This window comes from Ovis canadensis, chromosome 13 (genome assembly GCF_042477335.2).
Source record: "Ovis canadensis isolate MfBH-ARS-UI-01 breed Bighorn chromosome 13, ARS-UI_OviCan_v2, whole genome shotgun sequence".
In the NCBI taxonomy this organism is placed as follows: domain Eukaryota; kingdom Metazoa; phylum Chordata; class Mammalia; order Artiodactyla; family Bovidae; genus Ovis; species Ovis canadensis.
In genome coordinates this window covers 46390616-46414721 of record NC_091257.1, presented here as the reverse complement: position 1 = coordinate 46414721, position 24106 = coordinate 46390616, and the positions used below count along the sequence as shown (strand labels likewise).

The window sequence follows — 24106 nt, the reverse complement described above, 5'->3', positions numbered from 1 at the left end:
CATTCTCTGTGTCTGCCTGTGACCAAGATTCTTAAGGCCAAATTCAGGCTATGTTACTGATAACACATAGGACCTTACGACCCAGTTTTAAACATTTCTTGCACAATACTAATCTCACTGCTGTTGCAGCTCAGATTTTTCCAAGAACTGCACACTTGCACCACTCTCTGTTAAAACAGCATGTTAAAGTGTTTCCTGTGGGAACAAGGGTAGGAGCAACAGACATCACAGCCCCATTGTAGATAGAAGGGGAAAAGGATGCATGAAAGCAAGAGCCTGATGAAATCTCAGCAGTGGCACCATTACCTAATAGATTGAAATATTCTGAAGAGAAGCAGTGACCCCATCCAGTCAGTATATTTAGGGTCCTCCTGGGGGCCAGGCTCTCTGCTGGGCTCTAAGGACCCAGAAATGAATAAAGCATCTTCCTTGTATTCAGAGGGCATCTAATTCCCTCTTCTATTCTCTCTTAAATCCTTCTGTCTGAGTCTTGAATGATCTTTCTGTCACTTTGAGGTCTAGTTCAGTAGTTTCAGTAGTTCAGTTGATGTCCCCCTCAAGTCAGAAGGAAATAACAACCACTTTTTCTGTGAAATCCATGGAAATGTCGAGTTTGCTGTTTTGTTCTCCTTGACAAAATAGAGCATAATGACTAGTTGCTGGGTTGCTACAGAAAACACAGGCCCCAAACGGCAACCAGGAAGAAAGAGTACTTAGCAATTAAGTAAAGGAAATGACTAGTGGGTTCGAAACCCAACCCACTGCCCATGTATTTCTTAGCAGAGTCAGGCAGCTGAGTTACTTAGGCAACTGTTATCACTAAGGAAGTAGTTTTGGTGACTCATGCTCATACAGAATAACTTCTTTGCAAGTCTGTGTATTCAATGACCTTACCATTATCCTCATGTTTTCCCTTCTCTTAGCACTGGGACATAAAAACCGCATTTGGATGACTTTGGTTTATCACTTAGAAGTGTTATCCTTCATTGGCTGGCTCATATTTTGAAATGTGATGGACACGAGGTGATATTGCAGGCAATAGTTCCTGCAGTATGTTCCTATATTAAAAGTAGAACTGACAGCTTTTCTAAGCAGAAATATTATGTCTTGTTTTTTATTGAAGTATAGTTGATTTACAGTGTTGTGCCAGTCTCTGCTGTATAGCAAAGTGACTCTGTTATACACATATATACATTTCTTATACTCTTTTCTATTATGGTTTATGACAGAATATTGAAAATACTCCCTGTGCTATACAGTGGGACCTTGTTGTTTATACTAGTATATACAAACTTGTATATACTAGTTTGCATTTACTAATCCCAAACTCCCTCTCCATCCCCTTCCTTCTTCTCTCCCCCTTGGCAACCCTAAGTCTGTTCTCTATGTCGTGAGTCTGTTTCTGTTTTGTAGACAGGTTCACTTGTGCCGTATTTTAGATCCCATATGTAAAGTGACATCACGTGGTATTTGTCTTTCTCTTCCTGACTGCCTCACTTAGCGTGAGAATCTCTAGTTGGATCCATGTTGCTGCAGATGACCTTATTTCATTCTTCTTATGACCGAGTAGTATTTCATTGCTTATAAGTACCACAGCTTTATCCCTTCATCTATCAGTGGATGTGTAGATTATTTCCATGTCTTGGTTATTGTGAATAATGCTGCTCTGAACATAGGGGTGCATGTATATTTTTGAATTATAGTTTTGTCTGGGTATATGCCCAGAAGTGGGATTGCTGGATGATATGGTAACTGGTTTTCTAAGGACTCTCCATACTGTTTTCCATAGTGGCTGCACCAACTTACATTCTCACCAACAGTGTAGGAGGGTTCCCTTTTCTCCACACCTTCTCCAGCATTTGTTATTTGTAGATTTATATCTGGTAATAATAACATAATAATAACATTTCTTGTCAGTTATTTTTTATTTATAAAAAGGTACTATTTAAAATACTAGTCACACTTGTACCCACAATACCAAAGTATTTTATACCATAACACAAAATGCCTTTGTCTTTCCCTAGAGAGATACAAAATGGAATTCAAGTTTCCACTGAAAGCTTTCTAGGGATGATCATCACAAAAATAAAGGACCCCTAAGAAAACTCCTTTTGCCAGCTTCTCTCTTCAGATTTTTGATCTACCTGTTTGATGTTCCAACCATATTTGTTTATGGAAAATTGATATTTTTTTCTGTTAAAAATAGTAGATGGTGTAGGGAAAAAATGAGTTAATGAAAAGAGTTATAGGTTGATGTGTTTGGAGAATTGTTTGGAAGAACTTACATTGACAGAGAAAAACAAAACAAAACTGGGAGCCAGGTGTCTGCGGTGATTTTGGGTTAGGGCATAACAGCCTGGCCTGGCCTCCAGGTTTTTCTGGTAGCCTCAGTAGTGCCAGCTTTCAATGTGGTCAGCCTCGGGCTCACCTGAGCTGTTATTATGTCTTTTTTCCTAACTCCAGAAACCCTGCCATAAGTTCAGATTTAGACAGTATAACATTAGCTGTTTTCATTTTGCTTTCAATCTAGTCGTTTTCTGTTTTTAATTTTGTGGCTGGAAAAGCTTGAAAAATGCTATGAGTCATGACAAGTGTTTCTTTATCCTCCAGATAGAAGCCTTAGCAGCTGAGTGCTTTTCTGTGGGAACCCTTTCAGGGACTATTTGGGAGAAATACTTGTCCGGTGGTTCTCTTAAAGTGTGGTACCCAGGCCAGCAGCAGCCCCTGGAAATCTGTTAGAAATGCCACCTCTCAGTCTGCACTCCAGATCTGACAAAATCAGAAACTGCGTGGGGTTTGCCCAGCAATCTTTGTTTTACCAGGACTTCTAGATGTTTCTAAGGAAATGCTAAAGCCCGAGAAGCTCTGTGCTAGTGAATTGTTAGTATTTGGGGCCATAGAGTGAAAAATATAGTGGTTGGAAGATGGGAATATTTATGAGTCTTTGCTTATGAGGAGACGAAGAATAGATAGGAAAGAATGCTTTAACTTTTGGAATTAAAATAAAGAGGGCTGGAACTTAATTTGCTGGATTAATTGCTTGCATGAACCTCTGCCTTCTCAGAGAACAGAGATCCTGATGACTTGGTTACTGGGAAATATATTGGCATGGTTCTAAAGTTCTAGAATAATCTCTCTAGTGAGAAAAGGCATGCCTTCCCATTTTAGGACAGAAATTCAACTCAGTTCTGTAAAACCCTATAAGATTCTTGTATTCCATTGACTTGGCCAGCTCAGTTACTTCTTGAGGCCCTAGTTTCTACATCTGAAAACCATATGCATTGTTACTTGCCTTGAATTGTCTCATTGAAATGAAGTGAGGGATTCAGTATCTGAAAGAGGATTTTGTAAGGCATTTTGGTGACTGAAAAATGCAAAGATTAAGAGTGATTAATATGGATATTGATGCAGATATGGATTAATATATCAACTACCCTTTGATATGTGCTCCCTTTAGTCTTGACTCTCATGTATTCATTTTTGGTGTTAAATAAATCACAGTTCTTGTTTTTATTTTTAAAACTTATTTATTTGTATTTATTTATGTGGCTGCACCTGGTCTTAGTTGTGACATGTGGGAGTCTTTGATCGTCATTGCAACATGTGAAATCTTTCTAGTTACTTCATGCAGGGTCTTAGTTCCCTGACCTGGGATCAAACCTGGGCCCCCTGCATTGGAAATGTTGAGTCTTAGCCACTGCGCCACTAGAGAGGTCCCTAAATCATAGTTTTTAAAAGCTTTAATCTTCATTTCCTCATCGAAAACATAGTATTCATGATACCTACTCATAGGATTGTAGTGAGAAGAAAATCAGATGAAAATATGAAAAGGCAGCTTTTAAAGCTCAAACATTACAAATTTTCTATGTTATTGTTTTCATTGTTATTTCATGTCTGGATTGAGAAAGCTTTGTGACTGTTGACAGAATGATATCATCCAGGAGTTTGCAGTGAGTGTGTACATCAGCGGATTTTTGTTACAAACAATAGCTATGTTTACTTTTCTACTCATTCTCCTTCAGTGGAATGTTTCCATTTTCTCATGCTGTGGGGGAGATCCACATATGTTTTATTAAAGAAAGCAAGCCTGGTGTGTTTTATCCTTTGAACTGAGAGTCCACATATCATTCATTCTTTTCAGGTCAAGCCATCTGGATGAATTGCCAGTCCTTTACTCACTCGCAACAATGGATAAACCTCAGTTTCCTCATACGTAAAATGGGATGTCAATAGTAGAGATTTGTGTGACACTGAAATGAGCAATGTATCTATAGAGCACACCGCAGAGTGCTTGGCACAGAGTAAGCGCTCAATAATGTGAGCTGTTGTTATGACTGTCATGATTAAACAGTAACATGAAGAAGAGGAAAAAAGGTCGTGTCTGAAAGTCAAGGGCAGGAGAGGATAAAAAGACAAGGGAGGCAGCTTCAAAAATGGTCTGATCGTTTTGCAAATGACAAGTCAAGCAATTGCCATGATTTTTCTGGTCACTTTGATGAAAATCAAACACTTCCTTGGTTGTTTCAAATGAGAAGATTAACCATAGTTGTTTATAATGTCCATGTTCATGTAACAATCAAAATCACAGCCTTACTTGAAAGTTACCTGTCTTTCCCGCAAGGAGCTGTAGGAAGTGGGAGTCCTGGTTTTTCTCTCTGTGTGTGAAGTGCTATCACTCTTTCCTCATCTTGGTAAATAGAGAAGTAAATTTTGGGGGAGATAAGAAAGTTCTTACTTGACAAGGACTGTTGATGAGCCAGTGCTCACACCTCTCCATTTGGCATGTGTTTATTTTTTTAATTATTACTATTTTTTGATATGGACCATTTTTAAGGTTTTTATGAATTTGTTGCAGTATTGCTTATGTTTTGGGGTTTTTTGGCCTTGAGGCATGTAGTATCTTGGCTCCCTGACCAGGGATTGAAACTGCACCACTGCATTGGAAGGCGAAATTGTAACCACTGAAGTGGTTGGCGTGTGTTTAAAAGTCCCTGGCATGTGCTTAAAACTGGCCTTTTTTCTATTGGGTGCCTCTTTGTCTTTCAAAGCACAGTTCACCTGAAGAAGTGAATTTGTATTTGGTCATCTGCAGCCTCTAGGACTCGTTTTTCGTTTTTTAAACTTTTTATTTTATATTGGGAGTATAGCAGATTAACAATGTTGCAATAGTTTCAGGTGGACAGCGAAGGGACTCAGCTGTACTTACACATGTATCCATTTTCTCCCAAACTCCCCTCCCATCCAGGCTGCCACATAATACTGAGCAGAGTTCCTTGACCTATACGGTAGATCCTTGTTGGTTACCCATTTTTAAATACAGCAGTGTGTACACACTGATCCCATACTCCCTACCTATCCCTTCCCTCTTCCTTCCCCTGCTGACAACCACAAGTTCTTTCTCTAAAGTCTGTGAGTCTGCTTCCACTAGGAAGTGGACCCCTTGCTGCTCTTTGCTTTGGTACCTTCTTTCCAGCGGGTGGTCCTTGAACAGGATCTAAGACAGCTAGCTCTATGCTGCATCAGATCTAGTCCAAGGGAAATACTTTACCTTCAAAAACTCAGACGGTAATGAGGATACAATTTGCAATCCCTGGGTGGCCTTTTGAAGCTCTTTGCCTTACACTTGCAAGTAAGCAAACAGCCTTGGGGCCCTTCTGGTCAGATCCATGCAGCATGCTGGCAACTTTCTCCAAAAACCTTCATCTTCAAAAATCTGCTTGTACACTTCCATGTGTAAAATTGATAGCCAATGGAAGTTTGCTGTTTGACTCAGGGAAATCAACCTCCGGCTCTGTAACAACTCAGAGGAGTGGGAAAGAGTGGGAGGTGGGAGGAAGGTGCAAGAGGGAGGGGACATATGTACATCTATGGCTAATTCATGTTTGTGTATGGCAGAAATGAAACCAAATTGTAAAGCAATTACCCTTCAGTTAAAAAAAAGTAACTTGAACTCTGTTTGCCTTTGACATGGCTACATGGTTTTAAGAGTTACATAACCTTCCTGGCATGCTTCCTTTGATAATGTTGCTTTGTATCGTATTTCACGTTGGAATGTGGTGTCTAGTTTTTGGTATTTTAGTCAAAACTTGCCCCTTTAACTCCTGTTCGAGGTAAAAGGGAACAGGATTGCTTAGGGAATGCTTTGACATTACAGATCGTCACCCCCAAGTTGCTGGGCCTGCAGAGGAGAAGGTGGCTGATAGATGTGAGTGTTGTACTTGGGAGCTTCATGAGTACCCACCCTAGTCACAAAATAAAGCTGTAAATGTGCCTCAGTGGTTTTTCCTCATACAGTTGTTTGTTTTTTTTTCTTTTCTTTAAGTAGCTGGCATGTCACTCAGAACTGATATATGTTATTGCTTTGGAAGATAAACATTTATCTAAAATGTGTTTAAAAAAAAATAGTGTTTCCAACGAATTCCCTGGTGGCACAACGGATGAGAATCTGCCTGACAGTGCAGGGAACATGGGTTTAACCTCAGGTAGTCCAGAAAGATTCTACATGCTGCAGAACATGTAAGCCTATGCATTACAGCTACCAAGCCTGCACTCAAGAGCCCACGAGCTGCAACAGCTGAAGCCCCACAGCCAGAGCCTGTGCACCGCAACAGAGTAGCCCCCAGCTCGCCACGACTAGAGAAAGCCCTCACACAGCAACAGACTCAGTGCAACTGAAAATAACTTAATTAAAAATATATCCCATGAAATTAAAAAATGATTAACTTTTATCAGTTGGAGGATGATCCTAGACTCCCATGTGTACTTAAACTTGTCTCAAAACACTGTTATTGTTGTTTAGTCGTTAAGTCATGTCTGACTCTTTGCTACCCCATGGGCTGCAGCATGCCAGGCCTCCCTGTCCTTCACCATCTACTGGAGCTTGCTCAAATTCAAGTCCTTGAGTTGGCGATGCCATCCAACCATCTCATCCTCTGTCACCTCCTTTTCTACCTTTCCTCAATCTTTCTCAGCATCAGGGTCTTTTCCAGTGAGTCAGTTCTTTGCATCAGCTGGCCAAAGTTTTGGAGTTTCTGCTTCAGCACCAGTCCTTCCAATGTATATTCAGGATTGATTTCCTTTAGGATTGATTGATTGGATCTCCTTGCAGTCCAGGGGACTCTAAAGAGTCTTCACCAACACCACAGTTCAAAAGCATCAATTCTTTGGTGCTCAGTGTTCTTTATGGTCCAACTCTCACATCCATACATGACTACTGGAAAAACCCTAGGTTTGGCTGTACAGACCTTTGTTTGCAAATTAAACAAAATACATTCTGTATGGTGTTTAAATTGTGTTTTTTTTTTCCTTAGCATTTCAGGCATAACTTTTTAAAATGTGAAAATGTACATAAACGTATGTGTACAGGTATATGCAACTCTGAGATCATGCCACAAATATCCAGGACTGCCTTGTGATAGTTTTGGAGCTGGATAACTAAGCAGAATATGAATATGGACTTGTCATTGGAATGCCGTGGAAGCCTCCTGGGTTTGTTCGTATAGATCCTAGATAACTGTTGTGAAAGTTTTACAGTCCTATTAAGACTTGCTGAGAATATGAAAACTTGATATACTGGGTACATTTCTCTAATAATTCCTGATTCCAATTTGGTTATTTTTAAAAATATCCCTGATTGGCAGGACAGATTTAAGATAATCAAATCCTGAGATAATGAAATACCTATCTATGCATCCATCCATCCAAGGGAACTCCTGAAATACTAGAAATTAATACAAAGTTTCCCTTCATTAAAAGTAAATAACAACAGAAATAACATTGTGATAATTCAGTAAGAAATGCCTATGAACCCAGTAGAGAAAGGACAAATGTCACAAATCATTGACAAAAGAAAAAACTACAGATGACTAAGAAACATATAATTAATCCTAAACATATAAGAATTTAGGTTTTTGTGTTAATCACAAAAAAGGGAAATAAAAATGACATAGCCATTTTTGACGTATAAGAATGACAAAGGTTACAACTAGCGACACTTCATAAGGATATAGCAGGGGACCATTCCAGCCACTGCTGATGGGAATTTGGGCTCTGTAGTCTTTCTGGAGATGACTTTTAATCAGCTGTCTCAAAGACTTTTATGACCCAGATAACCACGATGATGTGATCACTCACCTGGAGCCAGACATCCTGGAATGTGAAGTCAAGTGGGCCTTAGGAAGGAAGCATCACTATGAACAAAGCTAGTGGAGGTGATGGAATTCCAGCTGAGCTATTTCAAATCCTAAAAGATGATGCTATTAAAGTGTTGCACTCAATATGCCAGCAAATTTGGAAAACTCAGCAGTGGCCACAGGACTGGAAAAAGTCAGTTTTCATCCCAAATCCAAAGAAAGGCAATGCCAAAGAATGTTCAAATTACTGCCCAATTGAACTCATCTCACATGCTAGCAAAGTAATGCTCAAAATTCTCCAAGCCAGGCTTCAACAGTAGGTGAACCAAGAACTTTCAGATGCTCAAGCTGGATTTAGAAAAGGCGGAGCAGCCAGAGATCAAATTGCCAACATCTGTTGAATTATCAAAAAAGCAAGAGAGTTCCAGAAAAACATCTATTTCTGCTTTTTTGACTATGCCAAAGCCTTTGACTGTGTGCATCACAACAGAATGTGGAAAATTCTTCAAGAGATGGGAATACCAGACCACCATAACTGCCTCGTTTGTATGCAGGTCAAGAAGCAACAGTTAAAATCAGACATGGAACAATGGACTGGTTCCAAATGCTTGTTTAGCTTTTATGCAGAGTACATCATGTGAAATGCCTGGCTGGATGAAGCACAAGCTGAAATCAAGATTGCTGGGAGAAATATCACTAACCTTAGGTATGCAGATGACACCACCCTTATGGAAGAAAGCGAAGAGGAACTAAAGAGCCTCTTGATGAAAGTGAAAGAAGAGAGTGAAAAAGTTGGCTTAAAACTCAGTATTCAGGAAACTAAGATCATGGTATCTGGTTCCATCACTTCATGGCAAATAGATGGGGAAACAATAGAAACAGTGACAAACTTTATTTTTTTGGACTCCAAAGTCACTGCAGATAGTGACTGCAGCCATGAAATTAAAAGACGCTTGCTCTTTGGAAGAAAGCTATGATCAACCTAGAAAGCATATTAAAAAGCGGAGACATCACTTTGCCAACAAAGGTCTGTCTAGTCAAAGTTATGGTTTTTCCAGTAGTTAGGTATGGGTGTGAGAACTGGACCATAAAGAAGGCTGAGCGCTGAAAAATTGATGCTTTTGAACTGTAGTGTTGGTGAAGACTCTCAAGAGTCCCTTTGGACTGCAAGGAGATCAAACTAAAGGAAATCAATTTGAATATTCATTGGAAGGACTGATGCTAAAGCTGAAACTCCAATGCTTTGGCCACCTGATGCGAAGAACTGACTCACTGGAAAAGACTCTGATGCTGGGAAAGATTGAAGGCAGGAGGAGAAGGGGGCGACAGAAGATGAGATGGTTTGTTGGCATCACCGACTCGATGGACATGAGTTTGAGCAAGCTCTTGGAGTTGGTGATGGACAGGGAAGCCTGGTGTCCATGGAGTTGCAAAGAGTCATACACAACTGAGTGACTGAACTGAACTGAACTGATCCCATTTTTGGATTTGATCTGGTAAACATATAAGAATGTGTGAATATTAATATGTAAGAATTGGCATTTTAATATTCATATATTACACTCACTCTTGATGTAATAAACTAAAACCTCTTAAATACTCAATACTGGAGAATAGAAAAAATGATTGTTTACGTACTACAGAAATAAGGCAGGAAAGATAAGAAATAAGGCACTAAAGTGTTAAAAGTGGTTGTGTTTTAGGTATAAGGATAGAATCAAGATTTTATAGAAGGGTGTGTCTTTTTCCTTTTTTTCCTTTTGTAGTTTGTTTTACTCCTCCAAATTAGCATGTATTATTTCTAAAATTCAGAAAAAATAAAGATCACACTTAAATATATATGCCTCTTTGATATATATATAATGAAGTACAGAACTGGTAATGGTAAAATGTTAGGTGAAAAAAATTAGGGTATAAAGTATGTATACAATGAGTTTATGATTTTATAAAATATAATTAGTACAAGACTAGCAGAAGAAACATCAAAATATTAGCCATAGTTCTCATCTGTGGGTTTCAGATTTTCTTTTTTTATATATGCCCTGATTTTCCCAATTGTGGGTAATGGGTGTAAATATTTTATCCCTAGTGGAAAAGAAAAAGAATGATCAGAAGAGAGATTCTTATAGTTGGCTTGGGCTTTCCTTACCCTGGGTATTTTTAATATATGTTTACCAGGTCTCTTTCACTTTAAAAAAAATATTTATTTGGCTCTGCCAAGTCTTAGTTGTGGCATGTGGGATCTTTATTTGCAGCATATGGGATCTAGTTCCCTGACCAGGGATCAAACCCAGGCCCCCTGCATTGGGAGAGCAGAACCAGCCACTGGACCACCAGGAAAGTCCCAAGTCTCTTTCACTTTTGGTGATAATCAAAAATTTGTTTTCCAAATAGTGATGTCTCATGCCTATAGGGAACAAGAAATTTGATGAAACTGCAATTTGAACCTTTTGGAATTTAAAACTATAAATTCTGTGAGGATATATATAGAGTGCTCTTTGTTGCATTCTTTTCCCATCCTGTGCTAGGATTTAGACCTAAAATGAAAGAAGTGAAAAAAGATATGACATGCAGATTCCAGACATTCCTTCCTAACCAGAAAGATTTTTAACTGCTTATGAGAATTTTTTCCTCAAATATGCCAAATCTTTTATTTCATGTATTATTTGATGCCTTCCAGATTTTTTGTTGTTGTTAAATGCTGATACAATCTTCTAATTACTCTTCCTTTAAAAATGTGCTTCTGTGATTTGCAAATAAATCTGCTAACTCGGAGAATATTAGTTTATGTGTCATTGAGCAAATCATGTGATGTTTTCTCTTTATTAATCTTTGTAATAAACTGGATTATTGAAAAGACAATCTGATAGGTCTAAAATAGATTAATAAGCATTTTAAACATTCATAAAGTTCTTTGAAACCTATAGGTCTATATTATCATATATAATTGATGTTATTCTATTATTAAAACTTACTTTCACCATTTACTGAAATATAGTCTATTTTAGTTATTCCTAGTCTCTGAGTGACTAAAGATAGAACAAATCCTTTTAGGACTTGTACTGTATTTTAACTTAGCAGTAATTACCTTAGATGGAAATGAAACACTAATAGTCTTGATCTGCAGGACTCAGTTCAAGTCTAGAATATAAAGGTTAATGGCCTCTGGTACATTCCAAGGGTGAACAGAAAGTTTGGAGGATAAGTTGGACTCGTATAATGTTTACAGTAGTGACTTTGAAAGCTTAGAAGGTCAATTTTAACAATTTTAAATAAATATGAAGTTATTTTTCTTATATAGTGAATAAATATAGTAAGCGCAGTCTCATGAGGCTGTTATATTTCATTTATTTTTATCAATATTGGATCATCTGAGAACTATTCTAAGTTTCTGCTGTGTATCTAAACCACTACCCAATTAACAAGGGTAAAATGAAAATCCTTGTGTATGATTTTTTCTGTCTTCAGTCCTAGTAACTAGCAATTTTTTAAAAAGACTATGAAAAAGAATAAAGGCTTATGTAATGTGTATTTGTGTGTGTGTGTTTTCCCTTTTCTTCTTCCTGATGCTTCTGGTTTGTGTAACTTGGTTACCTGAAATAGTCTGAGTATTTAGATACAGTACTAGAGAAGAGGAGTACAGTAATAACAGCTCTGAAAGGCATTACATTTGAAAGATATGTGTGTATGTATTTATTTATTTGCCGGAGCCAGATCTTATTTATAACACGAAGGATCTTCCATCTTCAGGATCTTTAGTTACAGCATCTGGGGTCTTTTTTTTTTGTTTTCTTTTTCTTTAGTTGCATCATGTGGGATCTAGTTCCCTGACCAGGGATGGAATCTGGGCCCCCTGCACTGGGAGCACAGAGTCATAGAAACTGGACCACCAGGGAAGTCCATGAAGGCATTACAGTTTTGTTTTTTTTATTCCCAACATGAGTCTTATTTTCCCACCTGATAAGAATGCTATAATAGAAAACAGTAAAGAAAGACATCTTTTTAGATAATATGCAAATTAGTCTCCTGGTAATATATATTTAAAATATATATATATATAACTTTTTTGAAAACTAGGAAAATAATTATATGTAATTGTTAGAATTACATACAGTGGGTTATATCTTCCATTATGATATAATTTGTTATTCAGCTGTTAACAGATTTCAAACTGAACAAAGTGACAGGCAGATTCTTTATCCCTGAGCCACTTGGGAAGCCCTATGGTTTCTATGCTTCTCAGCAAAAAATCTATTATGAAATTTCCTCTTGATTCCAATTAAAACACATACACACTTGGTTTTTTCTTTTCTTTCTTCTCAGGTAAGTGTAAGACAGTATTCACAATCCAATGTCAGTTGGCTATTCTTCACAGCAGAAAATTACTGTTCCTTCCAGACACCAGGAAGTTCATATTTTTTCCATCTGTACTTTTTCTGTTAGAAATTTATCATGTCATTGATAGAGCGCATCTGCTGTTTACTGTTCTGTTTTGTTTTTCCTTTGTGACAGGCTCTGTATAAGGTGTCTGGACCCCAGAGAAAGAAGATGAAGGTTTGGCTACAAGGTTTGCTTTTCTTTGTGTTCCTTTTACTCCGTATTTCGGGGGCACTTATTTTAAATCAGTGTTCAGCATGCAATAATTAAGCAGTTGCTGCATGCTTCTTCAACACTGTCCAATTATTGATGGGCTACCCATGAAAGTCATAGCTTCAAGAGACTGTCACTCTTGAGAAATTCTGATCAATAGAACTTTCGGTGATGAAGGAAATGGTCTTTCTTTCTTTTTCTTTTTTTTTGCTGTGTTACTTGAAATGTGCCTTGGGTGACTGATGAACTAAATATTTAATGTTTAATTAAGTTAATATAAACACAAGTCACCAGGTGTGGGTAGAGGCTACCCTACTGGCCAGTGTAGCCCTAAAGAAACAATGAAATTGTATAAAATAGTCCTGTGCTTAGAGAGAAGATGTTAAATTGTTTTTTATTGTTGACATTTTTTATGGTCAGAAATAGCAGATTTTAAAAATTTTTAATGAAAAATTCTTCAGTGCCTGGCACGTAGAAGCGTCAATAAATGATTGGATAGTATTAAGTTTCACCTCATCTCCATCCCAGGTTTTACCTGCTCTTGCGTCCTGGGTGAGGTCATGTTAACATTTTTTTCCCCTAAAACTGCCGGATCTGTAGACACACCTTCACAGCTACCGTGATCTTTCTGGGAGTTAAGAGGTAAGAGGGGCGCTTCTCTTAGTACGTGTGCTGCTGTCTGTCTTCTGACTACCTGTGATTAGTCTGTGCTCAGCACCCCCTCAGTCATGCTTATGGCTTCCCAAATCTAGCTTTATTTCATGCTGCCTCAAGCCCTAGCGACCTCAGGATGCCTCTCACCTGTCCCACCAGAGCCCTTAGATATATCTGTGTCCGTCTGGACCACTCTGTATGATGATCTGACTTTGTTTGGGCCCCATGCTCAGTTGTGTCCCCCAAATCAGGCATCACCACACTGGAGTGTGATTGACTCCAGGGTCAGAGTCATGCCATAGGATCCATGTGAAGAATGTCCTTATAGAGACACTTTTCATCACACATACATTTATGCACTGGGCAATGGGGCTTCCCTGGTGGTTCAGTTGGTAAAGAATCTGCCTACAATGCAGGAGACCTGGGTGATCCCTGGATCGGGAAGGTCCCCTGGAGAAGGAAATGCCAGTATTCTTGCCTGGGAAATCCCATGGACAGAGCAGTCTGCAGGGCTACAGTCCATGGGGTCACAAGAATCTGACATTACTTAGCGACTAAACCACTACCAAGCACTGGGCAAAGTGCTTTTAATTCTTGTAGAATCTCCCCAGCAATTGCATGTTCTATTTTTACACATCTTAGATGCACTGTGGGTCAGAGAGGTTAAGTGACTTAGAGGCAGAGCTATGATTTCTTTTTTAAAAATTCTTTTATTTATTATTATTTTGGCTGTACCATGTAGGATCTTAGTTCCCTGACCAGGGATGGAACCCACACCCCCACATTGGAAGCTCAGAATCTTTACCCCTGGACAGCCAGGGAAATCCAGAGCATTTATTATCTGCACTCTTTGGCTTCCAAGTGTGTATTCTTAACCACAATGCAGTTCATTGCAAAAGAGGGAGAGTTCTTCAAAATCAGTGCAGAGGGCCAATCGAAAAGAAGCTAGATTTGGGGTGACTATAAAGAAGGCTTTTCTAATAATTCAAGCACTTCACCAGCAAGCACCTTACTCTGTGAAGTGCCCTGCGCACCTCGTTAGCAGCTCACAAGCTTCTTGCTAGCAGATCAAGAACTGGTAAAAGGCATTCTGAAATAAGTGTCTGGAATAACCACTTGTGGTGGATAAATTCTCTGGGTCTTTCCATTTCAAATTTCTTCTAAATATGATCTCCTGTCTTGAGGGCATTTATTGGCAATTTATTCCCGTATGACTATTTTAAAATTTTTCCATACAGTTCATAAAGACCATTCTTTTTCTGTGTAAAACCAGAATGTAATTTACTGTCACTCAAAGTGGCATAAGCAGGCTATTCTCTCCCTGTAGGCGATCCAATATAGAAACCCACATCACATTTCACTGAGGAATAAAGAATGGCCTGGATCGTGGAAACTCAAGGATGGTTGCAAAAAACATTTCAAGCATTTGTCAGGCTTTATTTAATTTTGTTAGAAATCAATGATCAGTGACAGGTAGGAGATGAAGAATTAAATGTCATTAGATTTCAGTTTATACAACAAGCCTTTAAATAATTGAGAGTATGCTGTTATTATTTTACTTTACCCCATGGCAATCCACTCTAGTACTCTTGCCTTGAGAATCCCATGGGCAGAGAAGCCCGGCAGGCTGCAGTCCTTAGGGTTGAACCGAGTTGGATGTGACTAAAGCGACTAAGCAGCATACCCCTTGATATTCTATTGTGCCCCGTAATTATCTTTGGTACACTTTATATGTGCAAGATGTTAACCATCATTTCGGTTTTAAAAATTTTTTTTTAAATTTTTAATTGGAGTATAATCGCTTCAGAATGTTGTGTTAGTTTCTGCTGTACAACAATGGGAATCAGCTGTATGTATACACGTATCCCTTCCCTCCCACCCCGCCATCCCACCCATCTAGGTCATCACAGAGGACCAGGCTGATAAAGCAGGATAAAGCAGCTTCTCAGTAGATATCTATTTTTAAGTATTTCGGTTTCTTAACAAAGTGTATTTTCTGTTTTGAAGGAAAATGCACTGACTGTCCTAAAGTTCAACTTTTGATGTTTGTTTGTATTTTCAAACAGTGTGTTGGGCTTCTCTGATTAAAACATCAGCTCCATTGGGCACGTCACTGAGGATAACTTTATCAGAAACTATAAGGTTACATAGCCAATCTTCTCCTCTAAGAACAGTTGAGAAAGAGTAGTCAATATACATTTTTTTGTTTTTGCCACACTGCACAGCATGTGGGATCTTAGTTCCCCGGCTAGGGACTGAACCCGTGCACCCTGCATTGGAAGGTGGAGTCTTAACCACTGGACCATTGGGGAAGTCCCGATATATATCTTCTTTTTTCTTCTTTATCTGTTCATCCCACATTCCTCCTCAGCTACTCTGGATTGTGGCACCCCCAGCTCATGCAGCTTGTGCCAGGGTTTGGAAGACAACACACACATAATTCAATCTGAGGGGGCTAACATCTTACAGGTGCTTCCATGGAGACAGTTGTAAATTATGACTATGGAAGAAGTTTCTGTTCTTGAAATGACTGTCACTGTGATAAGTTTTAGAGAGGAAGTATCAGGTAAAGAGAAGATGTGGCAGACAGGAGCTAGATGTGGCAAACTGGGCTAGAATGAACGGAATGGGTTGATAGGAACAGGTAGGATTTGTATTGCAGAAGACTGGGAGGCAGGTGGATTGCAGAATTGAAACAAGTTGGGGGTTTCCAGCCTGGAAGTCTAGAAGGAAGTGTCTGCTTTAAGTGTGGGTCTTGGAGAAGGCTCGGGTTTCTAGACAGGGTGAAGAACAGAAGCAGGAAAGCTCAGAAATGGGGCATGTTTGGGTGATTCGGAGTACTCTAGGTTGTAGTGGCAGCAAAGAATGGGAGAAAGCAAACTTAGGGCAGAAAAGTGAGTCTGGAATTACATGGTGATTACATGTCTGGATTACATGGTGATCCTGAAGGACCAGAGTGAAGATTTTGTAATCAGGCTGCATGGGGATGGGTTTCTACCATCTTTTCTCTCACGAAGTTGGTATTTTTCATGAACTCTTCCCTGTACTTGTTCTTCCATCTTACAATGTAACATCCTTGGTCATATTTATTTTGATTTATAGCACTAATGCTTTAACAGGTTCTAGATTTCATATATTGATTGTTAACTATAGATAAATCACTGTAACTGCATAGCTCTATTTATATAGAAAGATACTAATATATACATAATATATATATGTTTATGGCACTGTATTAGGTAATAAATATTAGAAAAGTTTGTTTCATGCATTATACACATGATGTTAGCGTGTATATGATTTCTATAGGCTTAGTTAGTTTAAAAGTATATTTGCTTATAGCAGATTTTTAAAATGTTTCCTTTCAAGATCATTTCAGTTTGAGCAGATAATTAACATGTGGCCCAATCAGGACTCACTGCTTCATATACTAATTCAGCTACAGAATTTTAGAGCTAGAGGGCCCTCAACAATCATTTCCTCTTCTTTCCTCTGTTTTATTTTACAGACAAGGAAACTGGGCTCACCGCCAAGGCACACAACCAATTATTGGCAATGCCAGGGCTAAGACTGTGTTCTCTGATATCTTTCTACCACACTACCCCTATCAGTGGCAAATAAGAAAACACTCAAAGGCCAATACACATGTGCAGTTAAAATATTTCACAGGACACATCAAAATGGATGTCAGGCATATAATTGAGACACAGTAGCCATAGTTTGTTAATAGTATTGCATTAGTAAATGTTAAAGCTTCTATCCGATCAGTTATTACTACAAGTTGTTGGTGGTTGTTCAGTCGTGAGTCGTGTCCGACCCTTTGTGACCCCATGGACCCTCCAGGCTCCTCTGTCCGTGAGGTTTTCCAAGCAAGAATACCGGAGTGGGTTGCCATTTCCTTCTCCAGGGGATCTTCCCATATCAGCAATCTAGCCTGTGTCTCCTGCATTGGCAGGCAGATTCTGAGCCACCAGTTTTTATTTCTGTACTTGAGTTATTAAGTCATGTCTGACTCTTTGCAACCCCATGAACTGCAGCACGCCAGGCTCTTCTGTCCTCCACTATCACTCTGAGTTTGCTCAAACTCATGTCCATTGAGTCAGTGATGCTATCTAACCATCTCATTCTCTGCCGCCCCCTTCTTCTTTTGCCTTCAATCTTTCCCAACATCAAGGTCTTTTCCAGTGAGTTGGCTCTTCGCATCACGTGGCCAAAGTATTGGAGCTTCAGCTTCAGCATCAGCCCTGCCAATGAATATTCAGCGTTGATTTCCTTTAGGACTGACGTGTTTGATATCCTTGCAGTCCAAGGGATTCTCAAGAGTCTTCTCCAGCACCACAGTTCAAAAGCATCAATTCTTCGGCGCTCAGCCTTCTTTATGGTCCAACTCTCACATCCATACATGACTACTGGAAAAACCATAGCTTTGACTAGACGGACCTTTGTTGGCAAAGTGATGTCTCTGCTTTTTAATATTCTGTCTAGGTTTGTCATAGCTTTCCTTCCAAGGAGCAAGCGTCTTTTAATTTCATGGCTGCAATCACCATCTGCAGTGATTTTGGAGCCCAAGAAAATAAAATCGGTCACTGCTTCTACTTTTTCTCCTTTTATTTCCCATGAAGTGATGGGACCAGATGCCATGATCTTAGTTTTTTTAATGTTGAGTTTCAGTCCAGCTTTTTCACTCTCCTCTTTCACCCTCATCAAGAGGCTCTTTAGTTCCTCTTCACTTTCTGCCATTAGGATGGTGTCATCTGCATATCTGAGGTTGTTGATATTCCTCCCAGCAATCTTGATTCCAGCTTGTGATTCATCCAGCCCAGCATTTCGCATGATGTACTCTACATATAAGTTAAATAAATAGGGTGACAATATACAGCCTTGTCGTACTCCTTTCCCAATTTGGAACCAGTCTGTTGTTCCATGTCTGGTTCTAACTGTTGCTTCTTGACCTGCATACAGGTTTCTCAAGAGATAGGTAAGGTGGTCTGGTATTCCCATCTCTTGAAGAATTTTCCACAGTTTGTTGTGATCCACAGAGTCAAGGGTTTTAGCATAGTCAATGAAGCAAAAGTAGATATTTTTCTGGAACTCCCTTGCTTTCTCCATGATCCAACGAATGTTGGCAATTTGATCTCTGGTTCCTCTGCCTTTTCTAAACCCAGCTTGTACATCTGGAAGTTCTCTATTCATGTACTGTTGAAGCCTAGCTTGAAGGATTTTGAGTATAACCTTGCTAGCATGTGAAATGAGCGCAATAGTACGGTAGTTTGAGCATTCTTTGGCATTGCCCTTCTTTGGGATTGGAATGAAAACTGACCTTTTCCAGTCCTGTGGCCACTGCTGAGTTTTCCAAATTTGCTGACATATTGCATGCAGCACTTTCACAGCATCATCTTTAAGGATTTGAAATAGTTCAATTGGAATTCCGTCATCTCCACTAGCTTTGTTTGTAGTAATGTTTCCTAGGGCCCACTTGACTTCACAGTCCAGAATGTCAGGTTCTAAGTGAGTGACCACACCATCTTGGTTATCTGGATCATTAAGACCTTTTTTGTATAGTTCTTCAGTGTATTCTTGCCACCTCTTCTTAATCTGTTCTGCTTCTCTTAGGTCCTTACCGTTTCTGTCATTTATTGTGTCCATCCTTGCATGAAATGCTTCCTTGATAGCTCCAATTTTCTTGAAAAGATCTCTAGTCTTTCCCTTTCTATTGTTTTCCTCTATTTCTTTGCACTGTTCATTTAAGTAGGCCTTCTTATCTCTCCTCGCTATTCTCTGGAACTCTGCATTCAGTTGTTTATAGCTTCCCTCTTCTCCTTTGCCTTTAGCTTCTCTTCTTTTCTCAGCTATTTGTAAGGCCTCGTTAGACAACCACTTTGCCTTCTTGCATTTCTTTTCCTTTGGGATGGTTTTTGTCACTGCCTCCTGTACAGTCTTACAAACCTCTGTCCATAGTTCTTCAGGGACTCTGTCTATCAGATCTAATCCCTTGAAACTTTTAGTCACCTCCACTGTATAATCATAAGGGATTTGACTTATGTTATACCTGGATGGCCTAGTGGTTTTCACTACTTTCTTCAATTTAAGCCTGAATTTGGCAATAAGGAGCTGATGATCTGAGCCACAGTCAGCGCCTGGTCTTGTTTTTGCTGACTGTATAGAGCTTCTCCATCTTTGGCTGCAAAGAATATAATCAATCTGATTTCGGTGTTGGCCATTTGGTGATGTCCATGTGTAGAGTCTTCTCTTGTGTTGTTGAAAGAGGGTGTTTGCTATGACCAGTGCGTTGTCTTGGCAAAACTCTATTAGCCTTTGCCCTGCTTCATTCTGCATTCCAAGGCCAAATTTGCCTGTTACTCCAGGTGTTTCTTGACTTCCTACTTTTGCATTCCAGTCCCCTATAATGAAAAGGACATCTTTTTTGGGTGTTAGTTTTAGAAGGTCTTGTAGGTCTTCATAGAACTGTTCAACTTCAGCTTCTTCAGCATTACTGGTTGGGGCATAGACTTGAATTACCGTGATATTGAATGGTTTGCCTTGGAAACGAACAGCGATCATTCTGTCATTTTTGAACTTGCATTCAAGTACTGCATTTTGGACTCTTTTGTTGACTATGATGGCTACTCCATTTCTTTTAAGGGTTTCCTGCCCACAGTAGTAGATATAATGGTCATCTGAGTCAAACTCACCCATTCCAGTCCATCTTAGTTCGCTGATTCCTAGAATGTCGACGTTCACTCTTGCCATTTCCCGTTTGACCACTTCTAATTTGCCTTCCATGGACCTAACATTCCAGGTTCCTATGCAATACTGTTCTTTACAGCATTGGACTTTACTTTCAGCACCAGACACATCCATAACTGAGTGTTGTTCCCACTTTGGTCCAGCAGCTTCATTCTTTCTTGAGCTGTTCATAATTGTCCTCACTCTTCCCCAGTAGCATATTGAACACCTTCAGACCTGGGGGAAGACACAAGGGAAGCCATTAGTACAACTCAGTTTCTCCTAACAATAGTGAACGTGCGTGGGATTTCTCTGGCAGTCCAGTGGTTAAGAATCTGCATTTCTAATGCAGGAGGCACAGGTTTGATCCCTGGTTCAGGAACTAAGATCCCACATGCCTTATGGCATGGCCAAAAATAAATAAATAAGTAACATTCGATGGTGATGGGAACAATAGAAAAACACTTCACAATGAGACCATTTCTGCTCCTCCCAATGACCGTGTTTTCTTAGTTTGTAATTGAGCTTCTAACAATTTCGTGATTAGATCATCTTGGAGAAGGAAGGCCACAGCACTTGAAGGGCCATAATTGTAAGGGAACAGGACCCTATAAGGCCTTCCTAGATTAGACCTCTTCCCCCATAGCCTCTGCTTTAGCTCCACTCTGAAGAACCCAGATGATTAGTATCTGATGCATATTGTCTGAGTTTTTCAGATCCTGAAACTACCACCAAGTGGAAGAAAGTAACTGCTTGATGATGATGAGCACTAGCTCCAGACCTTCTAGCACCAAAAGACTGACCACCATCAAACAGTCTGAGAATGGTGCCTGGCCCTTACCTTGCCTTTAAAACTGCTTGGCTGAAACCCTTAGGAGAGTTCTGGGTTTCTGAGCATGTGCCACCTGTTTGCTTTGGTTCACCCTGCAATAAACCTTTCTCTGCTCCAAACTCTGACTCTGTGCATCAGGCATGTGAAATCGCATTTGATGACTTAAAAATAGTTCTAAGTTACATTAACAGCAGTTCCTGTCTTGGGGGTATTTTCCAAGTTAAAATAGCTTGCCCCAGAGTTCCCCTGTATTAGCTTACAGGGGACCTCTGGGGCACCTGTGCTGCTTTCTGCCCCTGTATCTCTCAGACCTTCTCTGGGTAAGAGGCTGATTTAGTTCCATCACTCAAGCTAAGGCCCAACACCAGGCACGAGGTACATGTTCAAGCCTAATGGTAGAAAGGTTTGGACGCTCCTGGCTTTCAAAGGACGGAAAAGCAGCAAGCCTGAAAAGTGAGTGTTTATGGGTTCTAACCTCTGTTAATTGACTTTGAGGCACAGGCCCTCTACTGTACCCAGGATTTTCTTTCTCCCTGTCAAGGCACTTTAGAAGGAAGATGGGAGAGTAAATCAAGCCATGGGGTGGCTTTCATTTTCTTGGGAGGGCTTTGTGCTTTCTGTCCCTTGTCCACCTGCCTACCCTTGCCAGTCCCTGAGCCTCAAAGCTGCCCCGTTAAGGCCTGAGCCCGAGCCTAGGAAGTGAAGTGAAGTCGGTCAGTCGTGTCCGACTCTTTGCGACCCCATGGACTGTAGCCTAGCACGCTCCTCTGTCCATGGGATTTTTCCAGGCAAGAGTACTGGAGTGGGTTGCCATTGCCTTCTACAGAGGATCTTCCCAACCGAGGGATTGAACCTGGGTCTCCAGTATTGTAGGCAGACGCTTTACCATCTGAGCCACCAGGGAAGTCCTAGGAGGAGGGAACTAAAAAGCCGCGGAACCAGAGATGAGGGAGCGGCGGGGCCGGGGGGAAGGAGGAGCCACGGGACCGGCAGGCCTAGCTCCAAGGAGGACGCGGTGGTGACGCAGGAATGGAGCCCTTGCGGGCCCTGGAACTCTATAGCGGAATTGGGGGCATGCACCAGGCTCTCAGAGGTGAGAGGGCACAGGGCGCCACTTCATCTGCGAGCCTGAGCTGGTCAGAGTTCGGGCTCCAGGGAGGGGCGGAGCGGCGAGGCACTAGGGGCGGAGACTGGAGGGGAAACGGTCTGTGGGGGAGGGGAGGGGAGGAGAGGGGAGGGGTGAGGGAGTTGCTCGGTTGTCTTGGAAACCGCCTGCGCGGCGCCCCAGCTGTCCCTTGGGGAGGAGACTCCCTTCCTCTGCCTGGTCCGAAGGGCGGAAGAGGTACCTGCTGGGAGTCGTGATCCTCAAGGCTTGGCTATAAAGTCGAACCAAAATGGTTCCCCCGGGGCGGGAGGGCCGAACCCCCTGCCCTGTGCCAAACCCCAATTCTGAGTGAGGCTGTCCCCCAGAGGCCTGGAAACTCGGTCCTTGACTCTCGAGGAACTCACACTGGGGGAGGGGAGGACGCTAGGCAGGGTCCTGCTGGTGAGGGCTTGGATTTTCAAGTGATAAGTACAACTTGAGGTAGAAGTTCATGAACACTAAGTAGAACCGTAGAGGAATCCTGGAGAAAACAATCCTAGTCAGTTCTGATGGTTGAAAAGAAACATTTTGTTACTTCTGGTCTAGATACATTTAGGCGCCAGAAGAGCTGAGTTCAAACTTCGTTGAAATGTGACCTTAACATTTTTGAACCTGTGTGTTGGCCTTACAATGTGACAAGTATTTCTTTCAGAGATAAAACGTTATGAGCCTTAAAAAGTGTTTAAAATGTTTAATAATGCCTGGTGCATTGTAACCACTCAAAATATAAATATTATCCTCATGTACCTCTTGCATTTTGAGGTTTTAAATTTGTTTGGTGCTAAGTTGGAACTGCAAGGTTCATGTCGGCTATTTGCACTCAGGAACGTTTATTGAGCCCCTCTTCAGTTCCGGGTTCTATGCTAGGCACTGGAGTTGTAGAGTGACAAATAGACATGGAACGTGTATGTTTATTCTTAAATTACTATGACAACCACAAAACTGAAACCTCCCTGCTTCCCTTTTTTAGTACCAAGGCTAACACAAGACTAATACTGTAAGATACGGACAGTATGTCTTAAGCTGAGCACGTAAATTTTCTAAGCATATATATTGAGTTTGAGTCTAGAAGAGATTAGTGATTATCAACTCGATGGACGTGAGTCTGAGTGTACTCCAGGAGATGGTGATCAACAGGGAGGCCTGGCGTGCTGTGATTCATGGGGTTGCAAAGAGTCGGACACCACTGAGCGACTGAACTGAACTGAAATTTTTATTACCAATTATTTGATGGCTCTCTGTGTTCAGTTCTCTATGTAAAGTAACAAAACTTAACAGCAGGAAAACAAAACTAGCATTACTTGTGCTCTTAGTTAATTTTATAAGATTGTCAGCATTTTATCCCTTATCTTGAAGCCCCTTAAAGGTTACTTAGTGCTGTAATTCAGCCACTCCTTAAATGTTGGATGTTAATCCACCCCCCCACCCCCATTTTTTGGAAGTTTAAATATGCTGCAATTAATTATTGAGCATTAATCTTGGTTTTCTCTTTAGCATGTTTTCTAGAAGTCAAATTAATTAATGAAACACTATGTGCTAGTTACTAAGCCAAAAATACTGAGAATTTTTAGACTTTTGGTGATACAGCAGGTTGCTTTTCAGAGGATTTGAGTGCCTCCTTCAACTACATTTTCCTCAGGATTTGTGTTATCCATTTTTAACCTTTGTGAATTTGTTAGGGGAAGTTGTGTAATTTTAATTTGTGTTTTTTTGGGGTTAATAAATGATCAGATATTTCCCCCCTACTAGACATTGGAACCTGAATTTGTCTATACATATTTCTATTACTAGTGCTGTCATCCCAAATCTAAGTTATATCATCTCTCACTTAGTTTCCCAACTGCTCCCCTGCTTTCTTCCACTCTGCTTCCCTGTGCCATCCTTTCTCCATTTGGCAGCAAAGTGATCTCTTACCTGGTAAGCTGGATCGTGTCACTCCCTGGGGTCAGTGGTCTCCCTCTGGGGTTAGAATCACAGTCCCCTCTTCGTAGAAGGCCTGTGAGATCTAGCCTCCATCCACCGCTTCAG

General features: G+C 40.4%; 1 protein-coding gene across 4 annotated transcripts in view; it reads left to right on the top strand.

Moving 5' to 3' along the window:
• Nucleotides 1-13308: 13308 nt before the first annotated feature.
• The window catches only part of TRDMT1 (tRNA aspartic acid methyltransferase 1), a 71123-nt gene continuing 60325 nt past the window's right edge, over nt 13309-24106 (top strand). Inside the window, exon 1 of one of the 4 annotated variants that reach the window (XM_069547587.1) lies at nt 13309-13364. Coding sequence is in view for 1 of the 4 variants with exons in the window: in XM_069547583.1 (XP_069403684.1) it covers nt 21964-22027 (64 nt within the window). In the remaining 3 variants the exon portion in view is untranslated. Of the gene's footprint in view, nt 13365-21833; nt 22028-24106 lie in introns of those variants that run through there. The other 3 variants (XM_069547584.1, XM_069547583.1, XM_069547586.1) reach the window with 3 other exon arrangements.